The following is a 26,049-nucleotide window of genomic DNA, read 5'->3' on the forward strand; positions in this document are numbered from 1 at the left end:
CTACCCTACCCTACCCTCACCACAAATGCTCCACACATGCCCCTTGCTTTTCCTTCTCTTGCTCCCATCTCCACATCGCCGCTTTCCCAAACTTCTCACATTCCTTCGCTTACTCTTACAATTTATATTCTCATTTTACTTCCCCCATCCCCTTGGCCCCATTGGGATGCATTTGTTGATTGGTCTAAGGCCGTCTAGTTAGCAAGGAGGGGATAAACTAGCGTCCTCTTTCAATTTCTCCTTCTTGCATCCATTCTTGCAGCATCCATCTGTGCGTGACACGGCTACATGCTCGCCTGCATGTGGGCCCTCACTTCTTGTGTGACGTGCATGAATGTGTCACCGAAATCATGAAGGATCCTGAAGCAAAAACCACTGGGCAGGTACGATTCCGAAGAAACCTCCAACTCAATAAATCATCATTTACGTTTCCACCACCATAATCATCCTCATCCTCCTCCTCGTCCTCCCTTCCCCCTCCACACTGTACTGTATGAATAGATATTGTCTTAACCATCAACGATTGCACAAGATGCTTTCCAATTCATTACTGTGAGAGATTGTGGAACAAGTTTGCAAAATTCAGTCATTTTGTTTTGTTTCATCAAGTTTGTCACCATCTAAACTGTCTTCCTCTCCTGTATCCACCCAACAGGGAGCCATTTACGGCATGGCACAAACCATCCCCGACCGCTCCCTTGTCACGGAGATGTCATACGGTTACCTTGATTGCATGTACAACACAGACATTCCTTCAGACAAACACACACAGATAACATCAGGGAGCAAAACTTGCTCTTCTGAGTTTCAGAATGGGCTTATCCATTGACACCAGGCCCTGGGGTGAATTATGTAATAATTCCACTATTTAGTAACCCTAGTCCTGCATTCGCCATCTTAGCTTTGCAATACACCTTGAGTGGAAATGAAGTAAGTATTCCGGCAGGTCCGGTATTCATTCGGATGTCGGACATTTCAAGCCTTGCCTGCTCAAGCTCCACTCACTGCTGTTTACGGTACTAATGAGCAGACCCAGTTTATCTCAACCTGAGTTTAAATGGTTAGTTATACTTACTTTGCTGCTTTAGATACACATTTAATTTTTAACACCTTATTCCCTCCTCCTTTTTTTATATGAATCCCCCACCCCTTTCCCTCCACAATCTTGAGTGCACAAGTCTGAGAACATAATTGTTAAATGTTTAAAACTGCAGCGATAAAGAAAGACAGGCTTGTACCCTCCATCCCTACAAAATGAAGGCCAAATAAAGATAATACAACTGTGCAGGTCGTTTAGGTTATTCTTGGGAAAGAATATGTGCATTCTGCTATGCAAAATTACAACTGTTGAGTACCACCCATTCGAGAAGGTTCGTGGACTGACAGGACGGCCTCGAGGCAGGGCTGCTGAGAGCCAGCATGGCGACCGGGGTAATACTAAGTGTGAGGCTCCATTCAAAATTTTTTTTTTAACAGCCTATACAGAGGTTTCCATATTTTCGTCGTCAGAAACGCATGCCATGCTTGAGGGAATTTGGGGTGTTATTCACTTATTCGAACACACTTCATTACCACGATTGGCATTAAGTAAATTGTTCCCACAGTCGTTTAATTTATGAGGGAGGGTGTCACTGTCCATGCTAGGGAATTGGAGGGAGATACAAAATATTGTTGTGGAGCCGGGCGTCGGTGGCGAGCACGACCGCTAGGTGGAGCAGTAGAGTCGGCTCCACCGAACACCTGGAATTTAGATTGTGCTCCTCGGAGAACTACGAAAGGCATGGGTCCCTTACAGGACCGTGAATCGCCAATAATTCGGCTGCGTGGAATAGGGTGAATTGCCAACTTCAATATACCTAAGTATCCACATGACAAAGCTACCGGGGAATTCACACCTTCGGCAGGCCTCGAGCAGAACGAGCCGTTATCGTGCTCGAACCGTGCATAACCCGAGCGGATGGTTACCAAGACCCGTCGGTCCAAATGCACAATTTACCGTTTCCCAATTTCCCAACATGCACCATGCTAAGCCAATGAAAGAAGCACAGAAACAAGCTGATACAGTCAACAAAAGGGATGTTTATTAACAATAGGGGGAAGGGAACACACAAAGAGCAGAGCTATCACGACTATAAGAAATGCAAATTTACACACAAGCGCTTATACAGTTGCTACTTAAAGACGGGCACACACACACACACACACACACACACACACACACACACACACACACACACACACACGCACACACACACACACACACACACACACACACACATCGTCGGGTCTTTATTGAAGGCTTTCAGCTCGAGGACAGGTGAGCTGGAGACCAGAGCCTGTGCTTGGGTCTGTCCACCTCATGTGTTCTTCGATGATCCGGCCGAGAACCCGCAACATAATGCGCTCCAAGCACCAGGTATTACACTCTCCAACCGACCACGCACCAATCGACCAAGACCAAGGAGAAGATCAGAGACGATGATGACCCAGCAACGATGAAGACAACCACCACCACGACTCCGACCCCCACGACCCTTTACCACCACCACTCCCAGCCTGGCGTTCCTTCTCATTCCTTTTTCCTCCGGGGTGAGCAAATCGCCATCTGAGGCGCTCTCCACCCTCATTGGACGAGGCGTCGTGGGAAAGTCGCTCTCTGTGGCCATCTCAACCCCAATTGGCCGGCGTGCCGTGGGAAAGTCGCTCTCTGTGGCAATCTCAAACCCATTGGCCAGCGTGCCATGGGAATCTCAAACCCATTGGCCAGGGTGCCGTGCGAAAGTCGCTCTCTGTGGAAATCTCCACCCCATTGGCCAGGGTGCCATGGGAAAGTCGCTCTCTGTGGAAATCTCAAACCCATTGGCCAGGGTGCCGTGGGAAAGTCGCTCTCTGTGGCAATCTCCACCCCCATTGGCCGGGGTGCCGTGGGAAGGTCGCTTTCTGTGGCAATCTCAACCCCATTGGCCGGGGTGCAGTGGGAAAGTCGCTCTCTGTAGCCTGATTGGACAAGGGGCACACCCCTGCCTTCTTGGGCGGTATCCCGGTCTGAGGCGATGGAAATCTCTGCCCACGTACTTGGCTGAACGCCCGTGGGCAATGGCGTCGGTGTGTGAGGGGAAGTGAAGGAGGTTTGTTGTAAACGAAACTCCACAGCACACACATGTAATTCCCGTTAGACACAGGTCAGGGGCCCTAACTATAAACACACACTTACCAATATAACTGTTCCATAAGGACCTGAATATTGAGTGCAGTAAGCTTCCAAATTCGTAACAATATAGCTGCCCCCCCCCCTCCGGTGTTTTACCATCACAAACAATCATTATATGAAACAAAAAATTGAATAAATAATTATGGGCCCCTATTAGGTCTGGGCCCCAGGGTAGTTACCCCACATGCCCCTGCCGAGAGGTATGTATGTGTGATTCTGAGCTGTCTAGTTTAGGTCCGAATCTTGACCCTGCCATAAACCGTGTCATCTCAGTGTTTCACAGGCAGGGTGATTCATCAATGTGTATGCCGTCCCTTGGATGGATGTTAAACTGGGCATCCCATCTGCCAGCATTAGTTTGCAGATGTTAAATATCCCTATGGTGACCTTTTGTGAAGAGTTGCTGAGCTATCGCCATCATCAGGAATAAATTACGCATTTCTGCCCTAACCTACAGGGGGCACTGCATCAGCGGCACACCCCACCCTCAGCAATGATGCAAATTGGCATCCACGTGCTGCACACAAAATTAATGAATTGAGCGTTTATTAATATGCGGTGCTGGCTGATTAAAAAAACAAGAGCGAGAATTGCTTTGCAATACATGTCCCCAACTGGTCCCAATGAATGTTCGGGAGATAAAAAAACAAAATTGTTTGCGTTTGAGCTGATACCAGAACCATAATGAAGACGAAGAAGAAATTCTAACCCACCATGTTTTGTTGGTTTCTAGGCCTTGCCGATTTCACATTAAAAAATAACCTGATGTACATGCATGAAGCAAAAACATGTGTACAGCTTATGTACATATATAATACATCATGGTTATAATATACCTGGGTTCGTTCCAATCGCACCGGGCCATGGACGAACACCAAGGCCTGAGGCCTGCTGATCTGTGCTGTTCCATGCAATGGTGGCACATTATTATATTGGGATGGAGTCAGGTCGGCTTTCCAGCGAATGGGTGTAGTCAGGGCAGCTGAACACTGACCCATTTTAACATTATATTTTCTAAGTCTGAAAGGGCATAATTCTTTGAAAAATTGACAAAACGCCTTGAAACTCGAATTTGTTCTGTAACTTATCATGATAAATCTGTGTACCAAGTTTCAGTTGAATATGTTAAAGGGTATGGGAAAAAGGTCTGAAAAACCACAGGTGGGATGGACGGACAGACATACAGAGAGCAAACCTATCGTCCCCTCCGGTAATACAAGTATGGAACAAATAAGTCAATGTGCGATGGATAGTTATTAATAATTCTCATGAGTACTCGGCCTTACAGAGGATTTGCTTTGTGGTACCAAGGCGTGGATTTATTTATTCACACTTCAAATCATCATTTGCATTGACATTGCTTCAGTTCTTTTAAATAGTCGGAGCATTGGGTAGTTCACGTACAGTTGCCAAGTTTTCGATATTCACAAACCCATGGATGTGATACCTGAAGGAGTAGTTGCCGAAGGCTACACCTGTAATCATGAGCTGCTTGTTCATCACTCGGCTGTGGATGATGATCGTACTTGTGTAGCGAAACACACAGTCACACGTTGTACCCATCAGTTTTTATTTTCATTCGGATCCCGATGAAAATGCAATAATGATGAATGAAAGCAGAAACTTGCTCCAGTATTTAGCAAAATCACAAGTAGTGTTAAACTGTCCACCGTGGTGGTAAATACTTTGCACAAACTATACTCTAAAATCGAAAGCCGAGTTCGGTAACACGGAGTTGTTTCACTTGATCCATTTTTATAAAGTCGGTTTGTATTTCACGAACACCACCAAGAGTCATGGAAAGATTGTTCAATCATCACCTCCACATAGCCGTAAAAGGAGTCTGGCAAAACTGCCGGATGTATCGTCCTGAACAACACGCACAAAAAGTCGAACAATTGGTGTGATATCCGATTACCATATCCAAATGTATCGATCATAGGGTCCTGAATTGGAGCCCCGTTTTACCGTTGAAATAACACGAGGTGGGGTTGACAGCCTGTCATCCTTCCGAGGTCGGCAAAATGAGTACCAGTGTGTTGGTTGAGGGACACAGTATCAGCGGCATAGTCATGCTCCAACAAAATGATAACTACCATACGCAATAAAAAAGATCTTAATTGGTAGGTATCAGAGGAGCTCATGTTCTCACCTCGATAAAGGAGTGCAGCGACTCTTCATATTTAGCCTTGAATGCCTTACGCACGTCCAGCATGTCTATTTCGGCACGTGCCACCATAATGCGTGCCAGCGTTTTGTCATCTGTGCCCATGCCCTGCGATATGCGTGGACACAAACATTCACCAAACATAGACTTGAGAATATGCCCATGTCATGGTCAAGACCAGTAGAGTTTGCATTGCAGGTGAGAGTTTGCGCTGCTCACCTTCATAGACTTGTAGAGTCGTTCGGCAAAGTATCCAGGCAAGTCTATAATGCATTTCACTGCAACAAAAATGAGATTTGGTTTTATTTGGTGAGTCAAGACGACAAAGCCAACATCAAATTCAAGTCATTGTAAAAGGAGAATATGGACACAGGAGGCAAGTGAGCATGCCATGATTGTGTAAGATTACACGTCATGATAAGATTACATGAGTAACGAGTCTCAGGACACCTACAATAACTTCATCTGGATCAAACATTGTCTATAATCATTGGGACGAACTTGAAAGCCTGTGTGCTATCGCTTGGTCAAAAATACTTGTACAATCATGGCTGGCTTGTAAGTTTTTCCTTTTACCTGGTTAAACTTCCAAAATCCAGACTGACCTCATACCTCAACTTTTTATTCCCTGCTTTTCCCGAATGTGGAACTGCCTTTCAAAAGCCACACAGTTGCCTCCAGGGCTTCAATCGGGTGGTGCGCCACCATCACATGTCATCCTCGCCACCTCCTCCACTCATTCTCTACCCACATTAACCTCACCTAACTCGATCTATACCAGTAATCCAACCATCCATCCATCCATTGGGGCCATCCTCTGGACAGAGTGTTGATGCTGCCTAAGTAGTCTCCTTGGCTATTGGGTACAATCCTGGACGGGTCGCCACTCCGACACAGGATACCAACAAGCTGGCACTCATTTTGCCAACTTCGGAAGGATGACAGGCAGAGTCGACCCTACCTCATGTTAATCCATGACATTGAATCTTTATCTTGTATAGAAAAAGTCATTTGAGCTCCCTCTGCACATTAGCTCCATCTGGCTACTCAGTCCTCCAATCCTTGCCAGCTGCTCCAGGATGTACTTGTTTTTTCCAGTAACCACCTCTTGGTTAAAATTCCAAAAGCAAGGTTTACTGCACATCTCAACTCTTCCATTCCTTGCTTCTCCCAGATGTAGAATTACTTTCCAGATGCTCTTCAATCCCACTCTTCCTACGAGGTGGTGCACCACCATCTAATGTTACCCTCCCCATCCTCACCCGCATTTTTTATTACCTCAATTACCCTTCCTAACTCAACCCCCTTACTTGCAAGTTGCAGTTTCTCTTCCCCTGCTCTCCTCTTTTCCTGTCCATTCATTCCCTTGCTTAGTATCCAATTCCAAGCGTTGCCGCTACCCTACTATCAGTCCATACCCTCCCTCATCTTGTTCTTCTATTAGCCTCGATATTGTAAAGATTGAAAGAAAAAGAGTACATTTGTACATCTCTCTGAACCCAAATGGCAACCTCCTTGTGATCTACAGTCGGTTCAAACAGGAACAAGTGTATCAGATGCGTTACAGGAAAGACAAGAGCATACCCACCCATAGCCAGCAGGACATCCTCCAAGTTTCCTGACATCTCACTCTTAATGCTTGCAATGATGTCGTTCCCAGCAATTTCATTGTACCTTTTAAACACTGTTGGAATAAAAACACAAAGGAAATGCAAGCAATCCACCTGCAGCCTGGCTTTGGCAAGAAAATAAAAGAAAAATCAGTTGTGAAAAACGATTTAGCATTTGCACAAATCAGTTGTTTCAGTGTTGCCAGGCAGCAATCCTTCTCTGCTGATCTGGTCGCAGGCAGGTTCAGCAGTGTGACATGCTTCTATGCCCTGACTACTGTTTTCCCAGCAGTTGCCAGGGCAGGAACTTGGTCAGGGTGTCGGCAGTAACTCGCCGACTCTTCGCAAAACCCACCACAGGTAGAATACAATGATCGGATTATTTGGATGGCATAGTGAAAAAAAGAAAGAAATATGGAAGCAGTGCTGATGCTGTTTGTAGTTGTGATGAAGCCACAAGGTCAATACAAAGTTATGATCAAGAAACGGCAGTGTTAAGAGGGTGGAAGATTGAAAATCGACAATGGAGTATCAAGGAGAAAACAAACAAGGAAAATGTGCGTGAGAAATTAAAGCTGGAGAAGAGGGGGAACATGAGCAAGAATACAAAGCCTCAAAATAATTATGGATGAGATTGGGGTATGCTGTAATCTAGGGGGGTTTATGGGGACATGTACAAGAGGACAGACTCAGGAAGGTGGTTCAACAGACAAGAGATAAACTGGACAAAATAATACAGATGAGTGAAGTTGCAAAAGCCATAAGGGATGCCTTATAATGGATGAATGTACAAGTCTTAGAGGGGCTAAGAACAAATTTTCCACAAGACAAAAATATGATGATAAAGGAGAATGAGATCACAAGTCTGCAGTGAGAGATGAGATGGACCCCATACCTCAGCTTAATGCTATGATACCAGTGTGAGGGCCTTAAACTCCAGTGCTCCTCAGAGAAAAACGTGCAACTCAGCAGCACCAGTGCACATGACAACCACATTTAATGGTACTGCAGACATTCATCTCGTACATTTGTGAATCCGCCAATGAGGGACCTGATTACATGGAATATTCCAAGATGGCAACCGGCCTGGAGGCCAATGCAAGACTGAGGCCAGAAATTGATTGCACAAGTCTTAAAAATTGGAGGATTTACATGATGAACTTTGTGGAAGGACCAAAATGAAAATTGGTCAGGACAGGTCAGGTATGGGAGCATGCAACAGAGCAGTGCGTTGCTGCGTCCACTTTCCACCAGTACTCCAGGGGCCTCCATTTGGCCACTCTCCAGGCAGATGTCTGGCCCATCCCCATCTCCGATGCTGATCTGCTGCTGATCAACCTGCTGCAAACATGAGGAACGTGGTCGGCCCATTGGCCTCCTCCACTCATGAGGCTCCCTCGCTGAGAGAATCTGGTGAGCAGGATCAGCGTCAGGAAAACGAGCCACATGTTCATACAGCCGCAGCTGACACTCACAGACTGTGCAGGTAACAAATCTCATTTGAGTCTCTCTCAGCAACTGCTCGTTGGACACAAAATCTGATGAGTGATTGCCAAGGGTTCTCCGAAGAGACCTGGTACCAAAGGAATGAAGGCTCCATCTCAGATCCCCGGTTAGAGTCCAAGTCTCACGACTGTAGAGCAAGATTGGAAGCAACAAGGACCTGAAGACTTGGACTTTGATCCTCCCACACAGGTACCGACAGCGCCACACCCCATGATCCAGTGAATCCCTGACTCCCCAGGCCCGACACAGACGTCTATTGAGCTCTGGCTCACAACCAGCAGAGACATGAATATCACTGCCAAGGTAAGTGAATCTCTCCGTGACCTCAACATCCTCACCACAAACAGGATAACAGCATCCAATATGTCATTGGCAGCCTGGATCTTCGTTTGACCCAGGAAACCCATAATCCCAGCGGCTCCAACTCCTCATTCAACACCTCAAGGGTCCCCAAAAGTATACCCAGAGTTTCCACAAAGATGACTGCATCATCTGCGAAATCAAGGTCAGAGATCTTGACCTTTCAAAACAATGCACCACAACTTGATCTCTGTGACATCCTCACCAGAATCCAGTCCATACAAGTGCTGAAAAGTGTGGGGGCCTGTGAACATACCTGACCAATTCCAGTAACAACTGGAAATATGTCTGAGATGGTATCACCACATCTCACAGCACTCTCAGTACCAGAGTATAGTTCAGACATCAGATCGATCAGTTTTGGTAACACCCCACAAAGACCATGAATCTTCCAGAGGGCATCCCGATTCACTGAATCGGAACGCCTTGCAGATGTCGTCATCGGTTGCAAGCAACCCATGCCGAAATACTCATCTGCGTTCGGTGAGAACCCGAAGAGCAAGGATACGATCAATCATTGACTTCTTTGGTGTAAAGCCTGACTGCTCTAGACGCTGGTGCTCAAGCAGATGGTGGCGAACCCGATCAATAATTATCCGAGCAAAGACCTTGTCTGGCACTGAGAGCAGCGTCACCCCTCGGTAGTTTTTGCAGTCCTGGCAATCACCCTTCCCTTTCCAGAGAGGGACAACAAGGCCCCTCTTCCAGTCAGTTGGGATGACAGAACTGCATGCAACGACATGAGTCCAACATTTCCACCAGCCTTGACAAGTTCAGCATGGATGCAACAGATCCCAGAAGCTTTACCCCATTTCAACCGGTTCATCACAGTCTGTGTTTTCACAAACGAAGGTGGATCACAGTTGATTGAAGGGTCATTAATAGCGATAGTAACACCCCTGACATCCAACTCAACAGCTGGTGGGTCAGCCTGGTACAGCCGCTCAAAGTAACCAGCTCAACGGGCCTTCACTTCAGATTCCTCTGTGAAGAGCCCCCCACCCTCTGCTCGAAATGCAGTATACCGAGGGATGGGCTTGGAGGAACGCAATGCGCGAATTCCCCTGTAAGCAGAAGGAGAATCACTTGACCACAGGTGATGCTCTACCCCCTCACAGATTCCTCGCACATCGGCCTCTGTATCCACCCTCAGCACAGATATAGTTGGGCCGGTGTGACTTGTGAGTTGAGAAATGTGTGACTCGTCATGGGTGATCATTATCTTTCAAGTGGTCATCCAGTCATTGTGTTCAGATCTGCACAAATGCCTCTGCTGCATCCTATTGTGGGGGTGAGGAAAAAGTCTTCTGTAGGGCGAGTTATCTGCAGAATAGTACAGGGGATTTTCTGGGAGGAAAGGGCATCAGAGATGACTTTTAGAAGAGATGCTCACTGAAATAAAGATCACGTGTAAGTAATAAACATAACAGAACAAAGTTGATTGACAGAGTATCGGACCATCCTTTTATTACATGTGCAAACCGTGGAATTTTTGAAGTTTCTCCAACACATCATGTAAGCAAAGGTAAGGCCTTTTGGGCTCGGAGAGTATTACAGGTGTGGAACAGTTGTGGAAGCTCGAACACTGGATGATTTTGACTGACATTTTGACAATTACCCAGAAACAGAGACAAGAATGAGAAAGATACTGACTGTCAGGTTGGAAGGTAGGAGAAAGAGTGCGAGCACATTCGTTACGCTCCCGTCTCACCTTGTGCTTTATCCCTCCCTTTTATTTTCACCTGTGTTTTGGCCTTCAAAGTGAAGTTGCAAAAAGGCACCTGTAATGATTGACTGCCAACAAAATGTAAATTTCTACCTGTCTTCCTCTTTCCGACATGGATGGATATTGAATTGTTTGTATTGTCATGTGATGTCAAGTTCTCTTGTGTTGATGTGAGGATGGATGCAATGGAGGAATGATTTTTTTTTTTCTTGTGCCGACCCTTCCTGATGCAAAATATCTACCAATACGAAGCATTTATGACATCAAGCTTGTTAGCTTCGAGCAATTGCTATTTACCATTGCGAAGATGAGCGTGACTCCGCACACACAGGATACGGAGGAAGCAGGTCTCGTCGGTTCCCCAGCATGCCTCCCCTGCATCATACAGTGCCTAAGAAGAAAATATCACTCGTGCTGCAAACCATGATGCCCTATGTCATTCCCATTCCACCCATCGTTGCCCTCCTTTGTAGGTAGTATGAGCTAACAAGTTTTTACATCACAACTGCTGTCGATATAACGACCCTCTGACAAAGTCGTGAACAAATCGACAGCGATTTGGTGACATACTAATATGGCTGACAAATTGGAAAGCCAGTTTAGCTTTGTTTAGAGATCAATATTACCTGTTATTCCTTTTCTGTATCATTAGTTTCAGGATTGGTTTAAACCTTCCCGACAACTTCTTTATCTCAATGTAGGAGTGCCCAAAGGTGTTAAATGGATGACAACACAGTTCATCGTCAGTCGGGATTGTTGCTCACACCACGACAGTTTTCATAGGATAAAATTATCTGTCACATGATCACCTACAGAATCGGATGACCTATCCATCACCTGACTGGTTTTGGACACAGATTTCTTCAAGCTGATATACCATTATTTACTTTTGTGTATTACGAGAAACACCTGCTCCCTCTACGGGAGCATAATACCACCTTCCTCTTCCAGGGGTCAGTGAATCGCTTGCTATATACCATGGGTACAGTACAAAATTGCAAGTCATCTATCTCCTCAAGTGACTTGTAATACTGTCTCCCACCACCTCTGGGTGGTGCTACACGGTACACATTTCCATGGACAATTTCTTTCTTTATCTAAAACCTTCCAGGGCATACCCCAAGTACAACCACCAAATATAAACTCATTCCATGCAGCGGTTTCGGCATGCATACAAGTCAAACATACAAGCCAAATTATTTGATAGTAGGTCGAATGTGTTTATCCTCCTTGTTGTTAGACATCACTTCTAGCTTGAGTGGCTACTGTAAATGCAGAATTTAGATACTATGAGCACAAAATTAAAATGCAATAGCTGTATAAGCAAAAAAGTTTTATATTGATCTCAATATCAGCATGAATAAAAAGAAACAATATAATCTCATGTACCCAATTCAGACCCTTATTAACTAAATGTACCAACTTGCTTATTATCTATACATTAACATATGAACATAATGTTACTTCACTTCCACATGACATCCTTTTATAAACTTGCATATCCCATTTAACCTCGAGGCAGGGAGATTAGACAAGGTCCCAAAACACAAGGATCCATTCTTGAGATATAAGGAGACATATTCAACATCTACAACGGAAACGTTGACAAGACAACCAGCTTTATAACCCCCCCTCCCCCCTCCATCAAAAAGACTGCATGCTCCGGGACTCACTACCCCATGCCTGAGCTGCACTATGATGTCGGTTTTGAATCGGATTCGACCCTAAAGAGGAACGAATCCAAGACCATAGCTCAGTCAGGCAAGCACGCTCTATCTCCCGAGCTTGGCCTCAATCCGACCTTCCAAGGAGGCCTCCCATCCAAGTACTAGCCCGACTCGAATCTGCTTTGCTATTGAGATTTGATGGAATGGATAGCATTCCAACTTGAATATCAAGCATTTCACTCTTTAAAACAAAGCATTGCGATGGGTTGAATGCAATAACTGTGACTTATATGAATCTTAGATAGTATGCAAGTACTGTACATAATATGTATATATGATGTTACAAAGACAAAGATCTATGGCAAGAGGCACTCCTCTTGAACGATGACGAATCAAATACCTGTGCATCCTCCTGTGCCAACGCATCATTCACCTGAGCGCTCTCATCACGATTGCCCTAAAAAACAAAAATGCCAAAAAATCCTGAGGGATGTTGATGGAAAGAAAGTCACCACTGTGCAGCAGATGTGCCAATGGTAGCATGGTCATTCAAGACTATCCTCAACATCCTGATCAATGATAAAACTTATCGTCCACATACTGTCAGGAGAGACACGAGCACACGATGGAAATGTCCCGCTGTCTCCGAAGCAACATCATCTTCCAGAGAGGATCCATATTCTGTCCCCAAAGAAAAATTGCATTCCAGTTCACACAACGACTACATTCGATAAACCGCCAATGAAACCGGTACATGGGCAGAAAAACCAGATCAATGATAGAAAAAGTTTGAGTCCATTGTTGTTGTTGCAAGAATAAGACCAACCACCGATTCAAAGCATATCTAACATTACCTGCAGTGATTATACCGACGAGTTCCTCACCTTGAGTGTACGCTTCACAAATGTTCTTTATCTCTTGGTTACTACGTGAAGACAGTATCTCAACCAAGCATTTTTCGTCCGTACCCCCACCCTGGAAAATGAAGTCAGGATCAGTTATTAGCATCCACTCCATCACTGTTCATTTTGCATCACCAGAAACTTGGATAAGAGGGAGTAAAAAAGTTTTTCCCTTTGCAAAAAAAACGTTTCACATCCCAAAATCCAACTTCCATTCCAATGGCATCAGAACCATTGCTGGCAGTGCGTCACTGGCTGGAAACTATATTGTAAAGGACTTGCACGTGAGCCGGGTTTCGGTGGCACAATAACATTCCTTCGTGGTTAAGGAAAAACCGACTCCACTGTGATGCATGATCTACAGCATCCAATAAAATACAGTCATAAAATTACATGAAGCCAGTTTTATATTAACGTGTGCAAACTTGAAATAGCGTCATCCTCTGAAGAGGTAATTTGTTACAAATGTCTTGATTTAACCGGACTAGGTGGCGTTTAGGTTGGAGCGTCTGCTCTCGAGTTTGGAAAGTCGACGGCTCAAACCCGGCCTAGTCAAACCGAAGACTTAAAGATATGGTACGTGCTGTTTCTTGACATTCAGCATTTAGAGGATAGAGCATGGATAAACCCCATGGGTTGACATTCAATTAGGGTGGCAGAGGGAGATTTCTTGCCTGGTTGACTGTGGAGAGAACAGCAACGTCATGAGGTTGCTTCACTGCTACTCAAAGTGCCCTGAGAAGCTGCACCAGTGCACCAAAGGTCACCAGCTGTGTTTGTCTATTTAACTCCTATGCTGTCCGGTGTCTGTCCACACGGGTGCGTGTGATTTGTGTAAAAAATTTTCCATGAGCCTTCGAGCGCTTCTTGGCTTTATTGAAGGTAGAGGGGGGAATTTACATCGGCAACTGAAAATCCAAGCAAAAACAGTTCTGTATCATTAGATTTTTCGACTAAAATTTTTATTCAAAGTTCAGAACAAATTGAGTAGCCAGAGAGCAGGGCCTCCACAGGGTATGTGGGTGGCTCTCTGCAAAACCTCGAGTGGGAGAGGTGGAGGGGGGGGGGCTTCTATCGGAGGACCAATCAAATGATGACAAGTCTTCAGGTGAAGAATAGATTTATTCGAATAATTCATTGCACACACAAGTGACATCCTGCGAGTACTCCTGCTAGCTGGAGCAAGTGCTGTAAATTCGAGGTTGAAGGCAAAAAAGCAAAACAACCATTTTTTAAAACCTCAACCTTGAGTTTACAGCCAATTATTTACTCTAATTTACAGCACTTAAACAGTCATGAAACAAATAAATGGAAAGGTGGATGAGGGAATGGAAAACAAAATAGCCTGGAAGGGAAGGAGTGAGCATGGGAGTTTCACGCCTGTCCGTTTGTCTGTTTGTTTGTTTGTTTGTTTGTTTGTTTGTTGAACAGCCATCAGCCAGGAGGAGGTGAACAGCCATCTTGAGGCCCCTCCCTCCAGGTAAGAATGAGATTTAATAGACTGAATGAGTTGGTTTCACAGGTGAGAGAACAGAAGAACAAATGAGTGGATGCGAGCAGTGAGCCTGATTTTGAGTTTCTCCGATTTTTGAGAGCCATGCAGTTCGGGACAGGAAAGGAGACGAGTCGACAGAGTGGGGGAACGTGCAGAAGGAACAGAGGAATGTAGATAGGGTACAGGAGAGTATGGAGAAGGGGTGGAGATGTAGTGACATGCAGATTTAGCAAATTGTGGAAGAGGAGCATGGGGTAGGGGAAAGGAGGGGAGAGGGGGACATGTGCTAGGTGTACCGGAGTAGAGACGGTTGTACGGGGCACAAAGAAGAATAAGTCTGGGAGGGTACTGATACTGCAATGTCGCATTCACTGCTGAACAGAACAGATTCGTGCTCAGCATCTCAAGGTCAGCAGGACAAAGACTTACATCGTGAGTGTGATGGAGGAATGATATACTCAGCTTTGTATGCGAACAACATGGAGCAGAACCGTTAGGATTAGTGTTGTCCATGAAGTAATTAAAAAAATGTCATCGACATCGGTTTTGCTCAACGTTGGCTTCTGAAATACGTACTTTAGTCTTGGCAAACATGAAACCCACACAATGTTTAAGAATAGCAATATACTGTATATCATGTTCCCACAAACTTGTTTCAGCATGACATGAATTCCCACAGTTGCCTTTTGAAGTTTCTAAATAGAGATTGATACTTAGTCGTTGCATGCTTCACAAAGACATTGATTTTCCTGATGTGTGGTGGGTTTCATCAACGTTGTGTGACCACAGGTCATCTGACAAAGACAATGTAGTACTGTCGTGTTTAACGAGTTTTCCCTTCCCAGAGATCTCGACAGTGCAGTCTTCTGAATGATACCGTCCAAAACAACCTCGTGACAAAATTTTTGAAACGTATTATCACACCGCTTACGGACGACGAGGTTTGCACCGAGAAATTGCCAAAATATGAGATCAGCGCACAAAGAAGTTTAGTGATACTCAAGTCGTGGGCCAACAAGGTTTAGTTGTTAGTTGTTTTTTCTTTCATAAAATCATGTGCAACAACTTTTGGAAATGTTTACCAATATTGGGCTCTGTTTACACATTGGCCAAAGCTTGGAGGTAAATATATTTGTTCAATGTACAATTGTATGCGGAACATGTTTTAGGAACATTGATTTTTAAGATTGCCAAAGGTGATTGATTTCCTGGCAGGTGGGATGATGGGGTTGGGAGCGGTTAAGAAAGAGAACAGGTATGAAACCAAACTTTTTCCATAAAATCTTGTGAGTGGAAGAAACTTAAATATGACATAACCTGAGACATTGTTGTTGAAATGGCCCCGAGGGGTTAATATAGTGCTTTGAACAGAGCAGTGATTGACTTAAAGTAATTAATTCTGATAGATATTTACCTCTGTTACTGAAAGTGGACGGAGGTTATGTTTTCACCCCTGTCTGTCTGTCTGTTTGTTTGTTTGTGTGCAGGATATCTCAAATAGTTCTGCACAGATCCAGAAGAAATTCGGTGTGCAGGTTGGGTGGGTGACGAGGATGAACTGATTAGATTTTGGTGAAGATCCGGACCCGGATTCGAGAAATTTTTGAGCGATTCTTCACAACTTTTTGAGATATCATGCTAGATTTCGTTTTTAGCCCTATCTCTCAATGGTGAACGGATTCGGATGAAACTTGGTGGACAAGTTGGGTGTATGACAAGGAAGAATTGGTTTGATTTTGTTAAGATCCAAATCTGGATCTGAATGCGAGAGTTTTTTTTAATTTCAAACGTGATTTTTCACCATTGAGAGACGGGGCCAAAAACATTGTTTAGCATGATATTTCAAAAATTTATTGGGCCCGATATGTTCCACTGGATCAATCATTGCATGGTGGAGGTATAGTCTCTACAGAGTGCCATTCTAGTTTAGATATGTCGCTTATATGTCTAGTTAGATGGGGTCTCCCTTTCCCAATGTCTGTGTCCAAAATTACCAAACATTTTGACCACATTTCTACCATTCTGCCCTCTGTAATTATCAGTCTTTTATGTGATTTTTAGTATCCTGCTAGGCCGGCGGCAAAAGTTTTGGTGGCAAAAGCCGTCAAGCAGTTGCAACCGGCCCGATTACCTCTGAGAGCACAGAGTGAGAATTCACCAAGTGGTAGCTCCACCCACTCGATCGAGCAGTGGCCAATGGTGAAGGAGAGGAGAGGGGCGGGCACATCATCGGTGACACACGAGCCGAGGGCATAAAGGTGGGGGCAATGACAGAAGTGAAAAGAGAATGCTCAAAACAGATCGCCGGAGGCCGCTTCTGTCTGAGAGCCCCCATGTGGAAGCCATGGAGAAATTGTTTACAGACCAATCATCCTTCTCCCAATCATCAGCAAGGTGATGGAATCCATCATCGCTTCAGACATGAAATCCTTCCTCTTCTCCAATGGCTTGATTTCCAATCATCAATTTGGTTTCAGACCAGGTCACTCTACCCTGGATATGCTGCTTCTGCTCTCCCATCAATGGATGGAGGTCCTCAATGCCAGACAGGAAATCCGAGCCGTATCCCTGGACATATCACGTGCTTTTGACACAGTCTGGCACCCTGCCCTACTCACCAAACTCTCTTCTCATGGTATTCAAGGCCATCTCCATTCATGGCTCGCAGACTTCCTCTCCTGTCGCAGTCAACGTGTGGCCCTAAATGGAGTTCTTTCATCCCCTCTTCCTGTGCAGGCTGGAGTTCCTCAAGGTAGCGTTCTGGGCCCTGTTCTTTTTCTGGTTTTCATCAATGATCTCTCGGACTCTCTGGAAAATCCTCTATTTCTCTTTGCCGATGACTCCACCCTCTGCCCTACCATCTGTCATCCCTCAGACCGGCAAGCAGCAGCTTCTTCGCTCACTGCAGATCTGGATAAAATCACAAACTGGTCCAACACGTGGAACATGTCTTTCAATCCAGACAAATCTCACACTCTCACTATGTCTCTTCGAAAGGACCGTTTACAAAACCCCCCATCCACTTTCTCAACAATCCTCTGGAAGAAGTCTTTTCTTTCAAGCTTCTAGGTCTCACTATCTGCCATGACCTTTCCTGGGAAAGTCACATTTCCAACCTCGCCTCAAAAGCCAGTCGCCGACTGGGAATCCTCCGTCGTGCTAAGTCCTTCCTCGGCCCTCTTGAGCTCCTGACCACTTACAAAGCTTTTGTCCGTAGCCTGATGGAGTACTGCTCTCCCCTCTGGGCTGGTGCTCCTGCCTCCCACCTTTCTCGGCTTAACGCTGTCGAAACCAGGGCATTTAAGATCATCGGCATCTCCCGCAATGAAGCTGAGTCTTTAGGCCTCTCACTCAATCACCGCAGGTTGGTCGGTGGTCTTTCTGTCTTCTACCGACTCCTCTCCAGCCTTGCCCCCCCTGCTCTCTCTGCGATTTGTCCCCACCACATTTCCACAGGGCGCTCAAGGTCCGCCAACAACCCCCTTCTGGTAAAACTACCAAAATCACGAATCACTGCTCATCTTCACTCTTTCTTTCCTCTTTTTTCCCGCCTTTGGAATAAACTTCCTCACTCTATTCTTTCCCATTCTTCCCTCCAGGCTTTCAAAACAGCTGTTCACCACCACCTCTTATCTTCCCCCATCCAAATCCTCGATCTTTTCTACCCCCGATAATCCACCCAAGCCCACTTCCTTAATTTCTCCTGCTTTCCTTCCTGAAAGTCCCTGAAATGTCCATCTTCTCTTCGCCATGTTTCCCGTCCCATCCCCATCCCTCTCCCTTCCACAGTTCACCTAATGTGTCTGTTCCCCACTGTTTTGTCCCTTCCACTCCTGCCCCTCTTGTCTCATGCCTCCTTGCTGTGAGTTGTGTGTTAGCTCTCATACGAGCCTCGACCAAGGTATACAAAAAAAAAAAATGTGGATAAGGGGCAGGCATTGGAGCATTGGAGCCACACCTCCCTCTCTCCTCCTCAGCCCATGTCACAAGACATTAACCTCCGCTGCCTGCCTAGATTGCTCCTGCAGGCTCTGTATCGCATTTGCCAAACTCTCTTCTGTCTTGTCACCCCCTGCTTTGTCTCTCTCATGTGGTGTGAATGATTAAGGCTGTGGTTAATTAAGGATCTGCTGTTCATTTGTTTAGTTCATGGGTGCATATCGGTTGAGGATTAAGGGAATTGTTTATTTATTATGTACCTGTTATTGATTCCTTGTGTTTCCTTCACTGTGCCATTTGCAATTAAATATACCTGGTGTCACGGTGCGTTCTGGCTCTCGTGATTCTCCAAGGGTGATTAGATGAGAACCGTTAAGGGACTAATTGGCTATGGTGATTCAACACCGCACATCCAGATCGAGTTGCACCTCAAGCTCGCTCAGTCCAATTTGTATATGACATGCTTGGGAGGGATTAATGGGAGTAGAGAAAAGGTCATGCTTTTCGATGGGGGATGATCTCAGATGGTGATGAACAGCTGTCTTGAAGACCTGGAGTGAAAAAAAATGTGGAAGTTGACTTTTACAGGTGGGGAAAGAGAGGAATAAATGAGTGGAGGTGAGCAGTGATTCTGAATTTTGTGAGTTTGACCAGATGGAGGTTGATGGTGGACCACGTGCACCCTTGCAGATACCTGGTTTCCCCAAAAAAGATCATGGCTGATTGTGAGACCCAGGTATTTCAGTGACTGAACTTCCTCAAGGGGGTTGTTAAGAAAGTAGATGGGAGGGTTTGCCAGACGGTCCTTTTGGAGAGAGATAGTAAGAGTATGAGATTTGTCAGGATTGAAAAATATGTTCCAAGTTCCAGCTTGTTCATGTTCCAGCTTCCAGTAAAAACATTTTCCAGCTTGTGATTTGTCAAGGTCTGAAGAGAGGGAAGAGGCTGCAGCTTGCCTGTCTGAAGGATGAGGGATGAGGGATGGCACGGCAGAGGGTAGAATAGTCAGCAAATAAATAAAAAAGATTTTTCTAGAGCATCAGAAAAATAATTAATTAAGATTTGGAATAGCTCGGCCAGGGCCGAGAACACTGTCTTGGGACACTCCAGCCTTGATAGCGAGAAGAGATCAAAGGATTCCGTTGAGAGCCACACGTTGGCTTTGAGAGTGAAGGAAGTCAGTAAGTCATGTGTGGAGTTAGCCTTTGATGCCATAGGCAGAGAGTTTGGAGAGCAAGGCCTGATGCTAGACTGTATCAAAAGCTGGAGATATGTCGAGAGAGAAAACCAGGATGTCCAAGTTAGAGTGATCTGATCGGAAACCAAATTGATGATCTGAGATGAGGCCGTTGGAGAAAAGGAAGGATTTGATGTGACCTGCGATGATGGTGGATTCCATGACCTTGATGATGATGACAAGTAAGCTGATAGGTCTGCATTTAAGGGGATCAGTTTTTTCACCTTTATATGTAATTCAGTGATGTTGGCTGACTTCCAGGCAGATGGAAGATGACCATGGGCAAATGACAGGGTGAAAAGGGCAGAGAGAGGATGTGCAAGAGCAGTGGAGGAGGTTTTTTAGGATATGTGAACTGATGTCGTTTGGCCAAGTTGCAGAATCAAAGCCATGTTCTCAGGTGCAAAGACCACAGAGTTCAGGAGCAGTTGGGTATGACTGAGTAGTATGGGTACAGAGAGTGAGGGTTTGGGGACACAAGATTTGGAAGCAAACACAGAATTGAGGCATTCAGCCTTCTCACGAGCAGAGTCTGCTGTGGTGCCATTTGAAGAGAGGGAAGGGATGGAGGGGGAGCATAATCCAGAAACAGACTTAACAAGGCACCACCAGGTTTTAGAGGAGGGAGACAAGGTTGAAAGTTCAATCTTGAGGTTTGACATATTGGTTTCTGTCTCTCCTGAGAGTGGACACACACCTGTTGCAGGCTTTCTGGAATAATCTGAGGTTGCATCCATTTGCCTTCTTCCTGGGAGTCAAAGCTAACTGAGACTATCATTTGGATGTTGAGACCACCGAGACCATCACTCTGTGCTGAACATGAGGTAGCCGAGCCAAACGCTACATTCCCTCTCCATGGTGCCCCCAAAACTGTAGATCCTCCACGTACGCACGCTGTGCCAATTTCGATTTGCTTTTTGTGTGACTGAATTTTTTTTTTCCCAAATTAAAGCTCCATGAGTTTGGTACAATCTGTCGCTGAGAACTGGGGGTTTGTAATTTCTTTCTTTTTTGTTGTTAGTAGTTATTCATAGTATTCCCTCCAAATGAGACCTTCCCTCCAAATGTCGCACAACCTTTCCCTCATTTTCAAGAATTAAGTATTTTGAAGTCAAAATATGAAATAAAAAGTGATTAATAAAATAGGTATTAATACTACATGCCGTCAAATCGATTGTGACTCATACGAGCACCCACACTCTGATGCGTGCGTCCGTCCGCATTACAGATGTAACATGGCCTCTAATGGTGCAGTCCCATGCATACAAGCTTATCGGCATCAGTAATGTCCTGAAGTTGAGCGTTGGGCACATAAAAACTGCTCGACAATTTATACATATCACATCTCTTCCCCTTGTGATTTTATATCAAGACGTCTCAGCTCATGGAAGATTAACAAGTATGGACAAAGGCAATCCGAGCCTCCACCGAATGCAAATTGAACACACAACTTCTGCCTTGCTCAATAAATGAGCTCCTGCGATTTATTGTCCATTATGCTGTTTCAGAACAGTGCAGAAATGTATGGCAGTGTGGAACGGAAGCAACAATAAAGATAGGTTCTGGTAGGCATGCGAGATGTGCGTTTCGAGGGCGACGCACCTGCATAGCCTCATATAGCTGGCGTGCCTCCCTCTGGGCTGGAAGGCAGATGAGCCACACGAGTGCGGTGGCAGTCTTCTGACACATATCGGAAGTGATGTGCTCCTCCAAGTCCTGCACAATGTAAAGCAGTAAAGCTTATGTTACCGGTAGCTAATACTCGGAATGTAAACAAGCTCAATGTATCGTGTGTAGTTTATGAATGGGAAGGCCCTGGGAAGGTAAGAGCAAACCACCTAGTGAAGTTCCTTGCTCAGAAAATTGCTTCAGTGGTGCTCAGCACCCTGTAGAGGGTACATCGTTCATCCAATCCGTTTCAGTTGGCCAAATTAAAATGACATGGAATGAGTGATCATTGTTAAAATCCCCATAAGAACGTGTGGCTTACTCATACTTAAGATATGTGTGTCGTCCCTCAGATGGATGTTAAACTGGGCGTTTTGTCAGCTGCCATTAGTGGGTGGACGTTAAACATACCACGGTCGGTGTCTTTTGCGAAGAGGAGGCCTGTTATCGCCGGAACCCTCATCAAAGCACAAATTCCTGCTCTAACCTACAGGGGGCACTGCATCAGCGGCACAGCTGCACGCCTCCACCCCCCCCCCCCACCTCAGCAAATGATGCCACCCACAGCCACATGCTGCATATGAAAGAAGATCCTGAAGATGCTCCAAATCCGATACAGACGTTGCGGAAGGTATTCATACATTGTTAGAGTTCTGTCTTTTACGCAGCATTACTTTCAACAAGGTGAATGAGTCTGAACAAGACACTATGATCGACTCTCCACACAGATTCTGCAGCCGATGTCGAGTTGGGTACAAGAAATCAGTGGGACATTGCTACAAAAATGTACATTGGGAAACTGGACACAGGAAGCGATTTGGCTCATCAGGCCTGAACTACATCGACACCACGTTCATTCAATGTCGGCACACAAGGGGCCTCCGTCTGGCCATCCCCCAGGCAGATGCCAGGCCCATCCCCATCTCCTTGAGATGATGGTCAACCTGTTGCAACCATGAGGCACGTGGTCGACCCACTGGCCTCCTCCACTCATGAGACTCCCTCACTGAGAGAATCTGGTGAGCAGGATCAGAGTCAGGAAAACGAGCCACATGTCCATACAGCCGCAACTGACGCTCACGGACTCTGCAGGTAACAAATCTCATCCGAGTCTCTCTCAGCAACCGCTCGTTGGACACAAAATCCGACCAGCGATAGCCAAGGATTCTCCGAAGAGACCTGGTACCAAAGGAATTAAGTCTCCGTCTCAGATCCTTGGTCAGAGTCCAAGTCTCGCACCCATAGAGCAAGACTGGAAGTACCAAGGACCTGAAGACTCGGACTTTCGTCCTCCCGCACAGGTACCGGCAGCGCCACACCCCATGATCCAGTGAATCCATGACTCCCCAGGCCCGACCCAGACGTCTATTGACCTCTGACTCGCAGCCAGCAGAGACATGAATATCACTGCCAAGGTAAGTGAATCTCTCCATGACCTCATCATCCTCACCACAAACAGACACAGACAGGACAGCAGCATCCAAGATGTCACCGAAAGCCTGGATCTTAGTTTTGACCCAAGAAACCCGTAATCCCAACGGCTCCGACTCCTCATTCAGCACCTCGAGGGCCCCCAAGAGGATGTCTAAAGTCTCCGCAAAGATGACTGCATCATCTGCAATGTCAAGGTCCGAGATCTTGACATTCCCAAATGACGCACCGCAACTTGATCTCTCCGACATCCTCCCTAAAATCCAGTCCATACAAGTGCTGAAAAGTGTGGGGGCAAGTACACATCCCTGACGAACTCCAGTAACAACTGGAAATAAGTCAGAGATGGTACCACCACACTTCACAGCACTCTCAGTACCAGAGTAGAGTTCAGACATCAGATCGATCAGTTTTGGTGGCACCCCACGAAGACCAAGAATCCTCCAGAGGACATCCCGATTCACTGAATCGAACGCTTTACAGAGATCAACATAGGCTGTGAGCAGCCCCTGCCAAAACTCTCATCTGCGTTCGGTGAGGACACGAAGAGCAAGGATACGGTCAATCGTTGACCTCTTTGGTGTAAAGCCTGACTGCTCTGGACGCTGGTGCTCAAGCAGATTGTGGCGAACCCTATCGAGAATTATCCGAGCAAAGACCTTGCCCGGCACTGAGAGCAGCGTCACCCCTCGGTAGTTGTTGCAGTCTTGGCGATCACCCTTCCCTTTCCAGAGAGGGAAAACAAGGCCCCTCTTCCAGTCAGTTGGGATGATGCCTGTGTTCCAGGCAGAGCACAAAACTGCATGCAACGACACGAGTGCAGCATTTCCACCAGCCTTGAGAAGTTCACTTGAGAACTTGAGAAGTTGAGAAGTTCTTGAGAAGTTGAGAAGTTGAGAAGTGAGTTAAGGATTCAGTTCACAGCAAATGTCAGATGAAAAATGATGTGGACAGAGAATTCCATAGTTGCAATATGAAATGCAAGAGAATTCCGTGTGTGTGTGTGTGTGTGTGTGTGTGTGTGTGTGTGTGTGTGTATATGTGTGTGTGCGTGTGCGCACACGCTTGTCACTGTGTCTATCTTACACACTCACATACTCTCTCTACATAGTACACACCCTTCCAAACGTTGTCTTGTATTGCTCTTTGATCTCCTGTCGCTGAGCAACACTCCTGCTCGGGAAAATGTCCACAACAGCATCCTCGTTGCCATCTAAAAAGAGATTGATTACGTAGTTTGTGAGGGATATCCGGGATTAAAAGGAAAAAAAGACAAAAAACAAAACAAAACAAAGAGGAATCACCGATGGAGGAAGGAAAAAGTGGAACCAAAACAGGAAAGAAGGAAGAAGCCCAAGTAGGAGAAGCACCAAAGTTGCATCGGGAATAGTTTTCATTACCTCCACCACCCAAGGTGAAGGAGGTGATGTTGTCACCCCTTCCTGTCTGTTTGTTTGTAACTTGCAAAATCGAAGATTTTTCAAGAACATTGGTTTGTGGATTTTGCTATTCTGTTTGTCTGTTTGTCGCTTACAGGTCACAATTTTAAACCGATCTTCTCGAAACTTCACCACATGGTAGATTTTGTCATAAGCAAGAAGTCCATTGTTTTTGAGGTCAACATCGGCCCAAGGTCAACAACTAAGGTGGAATTTCTAAAATCCTCAATTTTCATCCCATTGACTCGAAATGTGAAGAGGATTTTCAAATCAGCTAACTGAATTCAACCACCAATTATTTCTGAGGTCAACATAGGCCAAAAGGTGAACAAAGGCCGAATTTCTAAAATTGTCAATTTTCATCCGATTGACTTGAAATTTGAAGAGGATTTGCATATTTGGTCATTGAATTCAACCACCAATTATTTTTGAGGTCAAATTTATTTTATGGATTTTGCAAGTATCGTGATCTGCACGACGTCTTCTTGTTCGTCTGTTTGCCTGTTTGTGTGTCTGTGTGCAGGATATCTCAAAAAGTTGTGGACAGATTCGGACGAAACTTGGTGGACACGTTGGGTGTGTGACAAGGACTAATTGATTAGATTTTTTGTGAAGATCCGAATCCGGATCTGGATTCGAGAATTATTTAATTTTTAAAGTGATTCTTCACCATTGTTAGGGCCAAAAACGATCTAGTACTGTCAGGCATGATATTTCAAAAATGTATTGGGCCCGGTATGTTCTCGTGATTCAGGCATCACATGGTGGAGGTATGCGCTCTACCGAGTGCCCTTTGAGTTTTCAATATGGATTTCATTAGGTATCATGGATGACCACCCAAGGGGTCACATCAATCATAGTGATCAATTATGGCAACGTTACATGGATGTACTTTCGGCTGAAGATGAGAATACATGGTAAGGCTTGTCCGAAGACCATATATCCATCTTGATCCTCAGGCCAGATGTACGGTCAGACAAAGAACGTGCACACGTTTGTTTTCAAGGTAAAATTCAAGGTCATACAAGCTATGCTTGTTGTTTCTCATCAGCAGGACAATATGGTCAACATTACAAGGATTACAAGGAAATTATGTGCAGGAGGAGGCCATTCGGCCCATCAATATCAAACTTGTGAGGGGGGGCGAGTGGGGGGTGTCAAGGGACACTCTTACTAAAACCAAAAGACACCAAAATTGCAATGGTGCTGAAGACATCAAAACCCTACCTGCCAGGTGTTAAAGAGAAGAAATTTTCTTTCACATCACACACAGGTTGGTGGTCACTCTGTCTCCTACCACCTCCTTTCTGGTCTTGCACTATCTGCTAACCCCGCCCCCCTCCCACTGATTGACTTGATGGGTTTGATGGGTGTAACCACAGTCCTTGAACAATCCAAAATCATGATCTTTTCAACCTCCATTGACCATCTACCCCCAATTCTAACTCTTTCAATATTTCCAATTTTTTCTTCCTGATTGTTTGCTTCTGTATCCATCATGTCTACCCTGGTGCGTCCTCCCTTACCCCTCATTCCTTCCCCACACCCATTATTTGTCCATGTCTCCCACTATTTTGTCCCTCAACCCTGATGTTGGTGTGTTTTCTCCCTCTCTTTCTGCTGTTTCTTTTGTTCTGTATAGAATTATAATTAAAACGTATATAATATATGAAAGATGAGTATATATATAT

General features: G+C 45.3%; 2 protein-coding genes and 1 long non-coding RNA gene across 9 annotated transcripts in view; 2 read left to right on the forward strand and 1 right to left on the reverse strand.

The window, feature by feature from the left end:
- The window catches only part of SGPL1 (sphingosine-1-phosphate lyase 1), a 57,339-nt gene extending 56,054 nt beyond the window's left edge, over positions 1-1,285 (forward strand). Inside the window, exons 13-14 of the mRNA XM_085883095.1 lie at positions 263-383; positions 656-1,285. Of these exons, the coding sequence (XP_085739221.1) occupies positions 263-383; positions 656-829 (295 nt within the window). The 3' untranslated portion in view covers positions 830-1,285. The remainder of the gene's footprint in view (positions 1-262; positions 384-655) is intronic.
- Positions 1,286-4,764: 3,479 nt separating this feature from the next.
- LOC147027031 (annexin A4-like) overlaps positions 4,765-26,049 on the reverse strand; it is a 28,275-nt gene continuing 6,990 nt past the window's right edge. For all 6 annotated transcript variants that reach the window (XM_085883100.1, XM_085883099.1, XM_085883097.1 and 3 more), the window contains 10 exons: positions 24,038-24,132; positions 21,423-21,536; positions 13,132-13,222; positions 12,849-12,928; positions 12,648-12,704; positions 10,878-10,971; positions 6,967-7,062; positions 5,598-5,656; positions 5,364-5,486; positions 4,765-5,080 (listed from right to left, as the gene is read on the reverse strand). In XM_085883100.1, the coding sequence (XP_085739226.1) occupies positions 5,021-5,080; positions 5,364-5,486; positions 5,598-5,656; positions 6,967-7,062; positions 10,878-10,971; positions 12,648-12,704; positions 12,849-12,928; positions 13,132-13,222; positions 21,423-21,536; positions 24,038-24,132 (869 nt within the window). In that variant the 3' untranslated portion in view covers positions 4,765-5,020. The remainder of the gene's footprint in view (positions 5,081-5,363; positions 5,487-5,597; positions 5,657-6,966; positions 7,063-10,877; positions 10,972-12,647; positions 12,705-12,848; positions 12,929-13,131; positions 13,223-21,422; positions 21,537-24,037; positions 24,133-26,049) is intronic.
- Positions 14,932-26,049, forward strand: part of LOC147027032 (uncharacterized) — a 215,886-nt gene continuing 204,768 nt past the window's right edge. For both annotated transcript variants that reach the window (XR_015058643.1, XR_015058644.1), the window contains exon 1: positions 14,932-15,076. This is a non-coding gene — a long non-coding RNA (uncharacterized LOC147027032). The remainder of the gene's footprint in view (positions 15,077-26,049) is intronic.

This window comes from Eptatretus burgeri, chromosome 5, assembly GCF_056783735.1.
Source record: "Eptatretus burgeri isolate ZD-2024b chromosome 5, Ebu_testis_v1, whole genome shotgun sequence".
Classification (NCBI taxonomy): domain Eukaryota; kingdom Metazoa; phylum Chordata; class Myxini; order Myxiniformes; family Myxinidae; genus Eptatretus; species Eptatretus burgeri.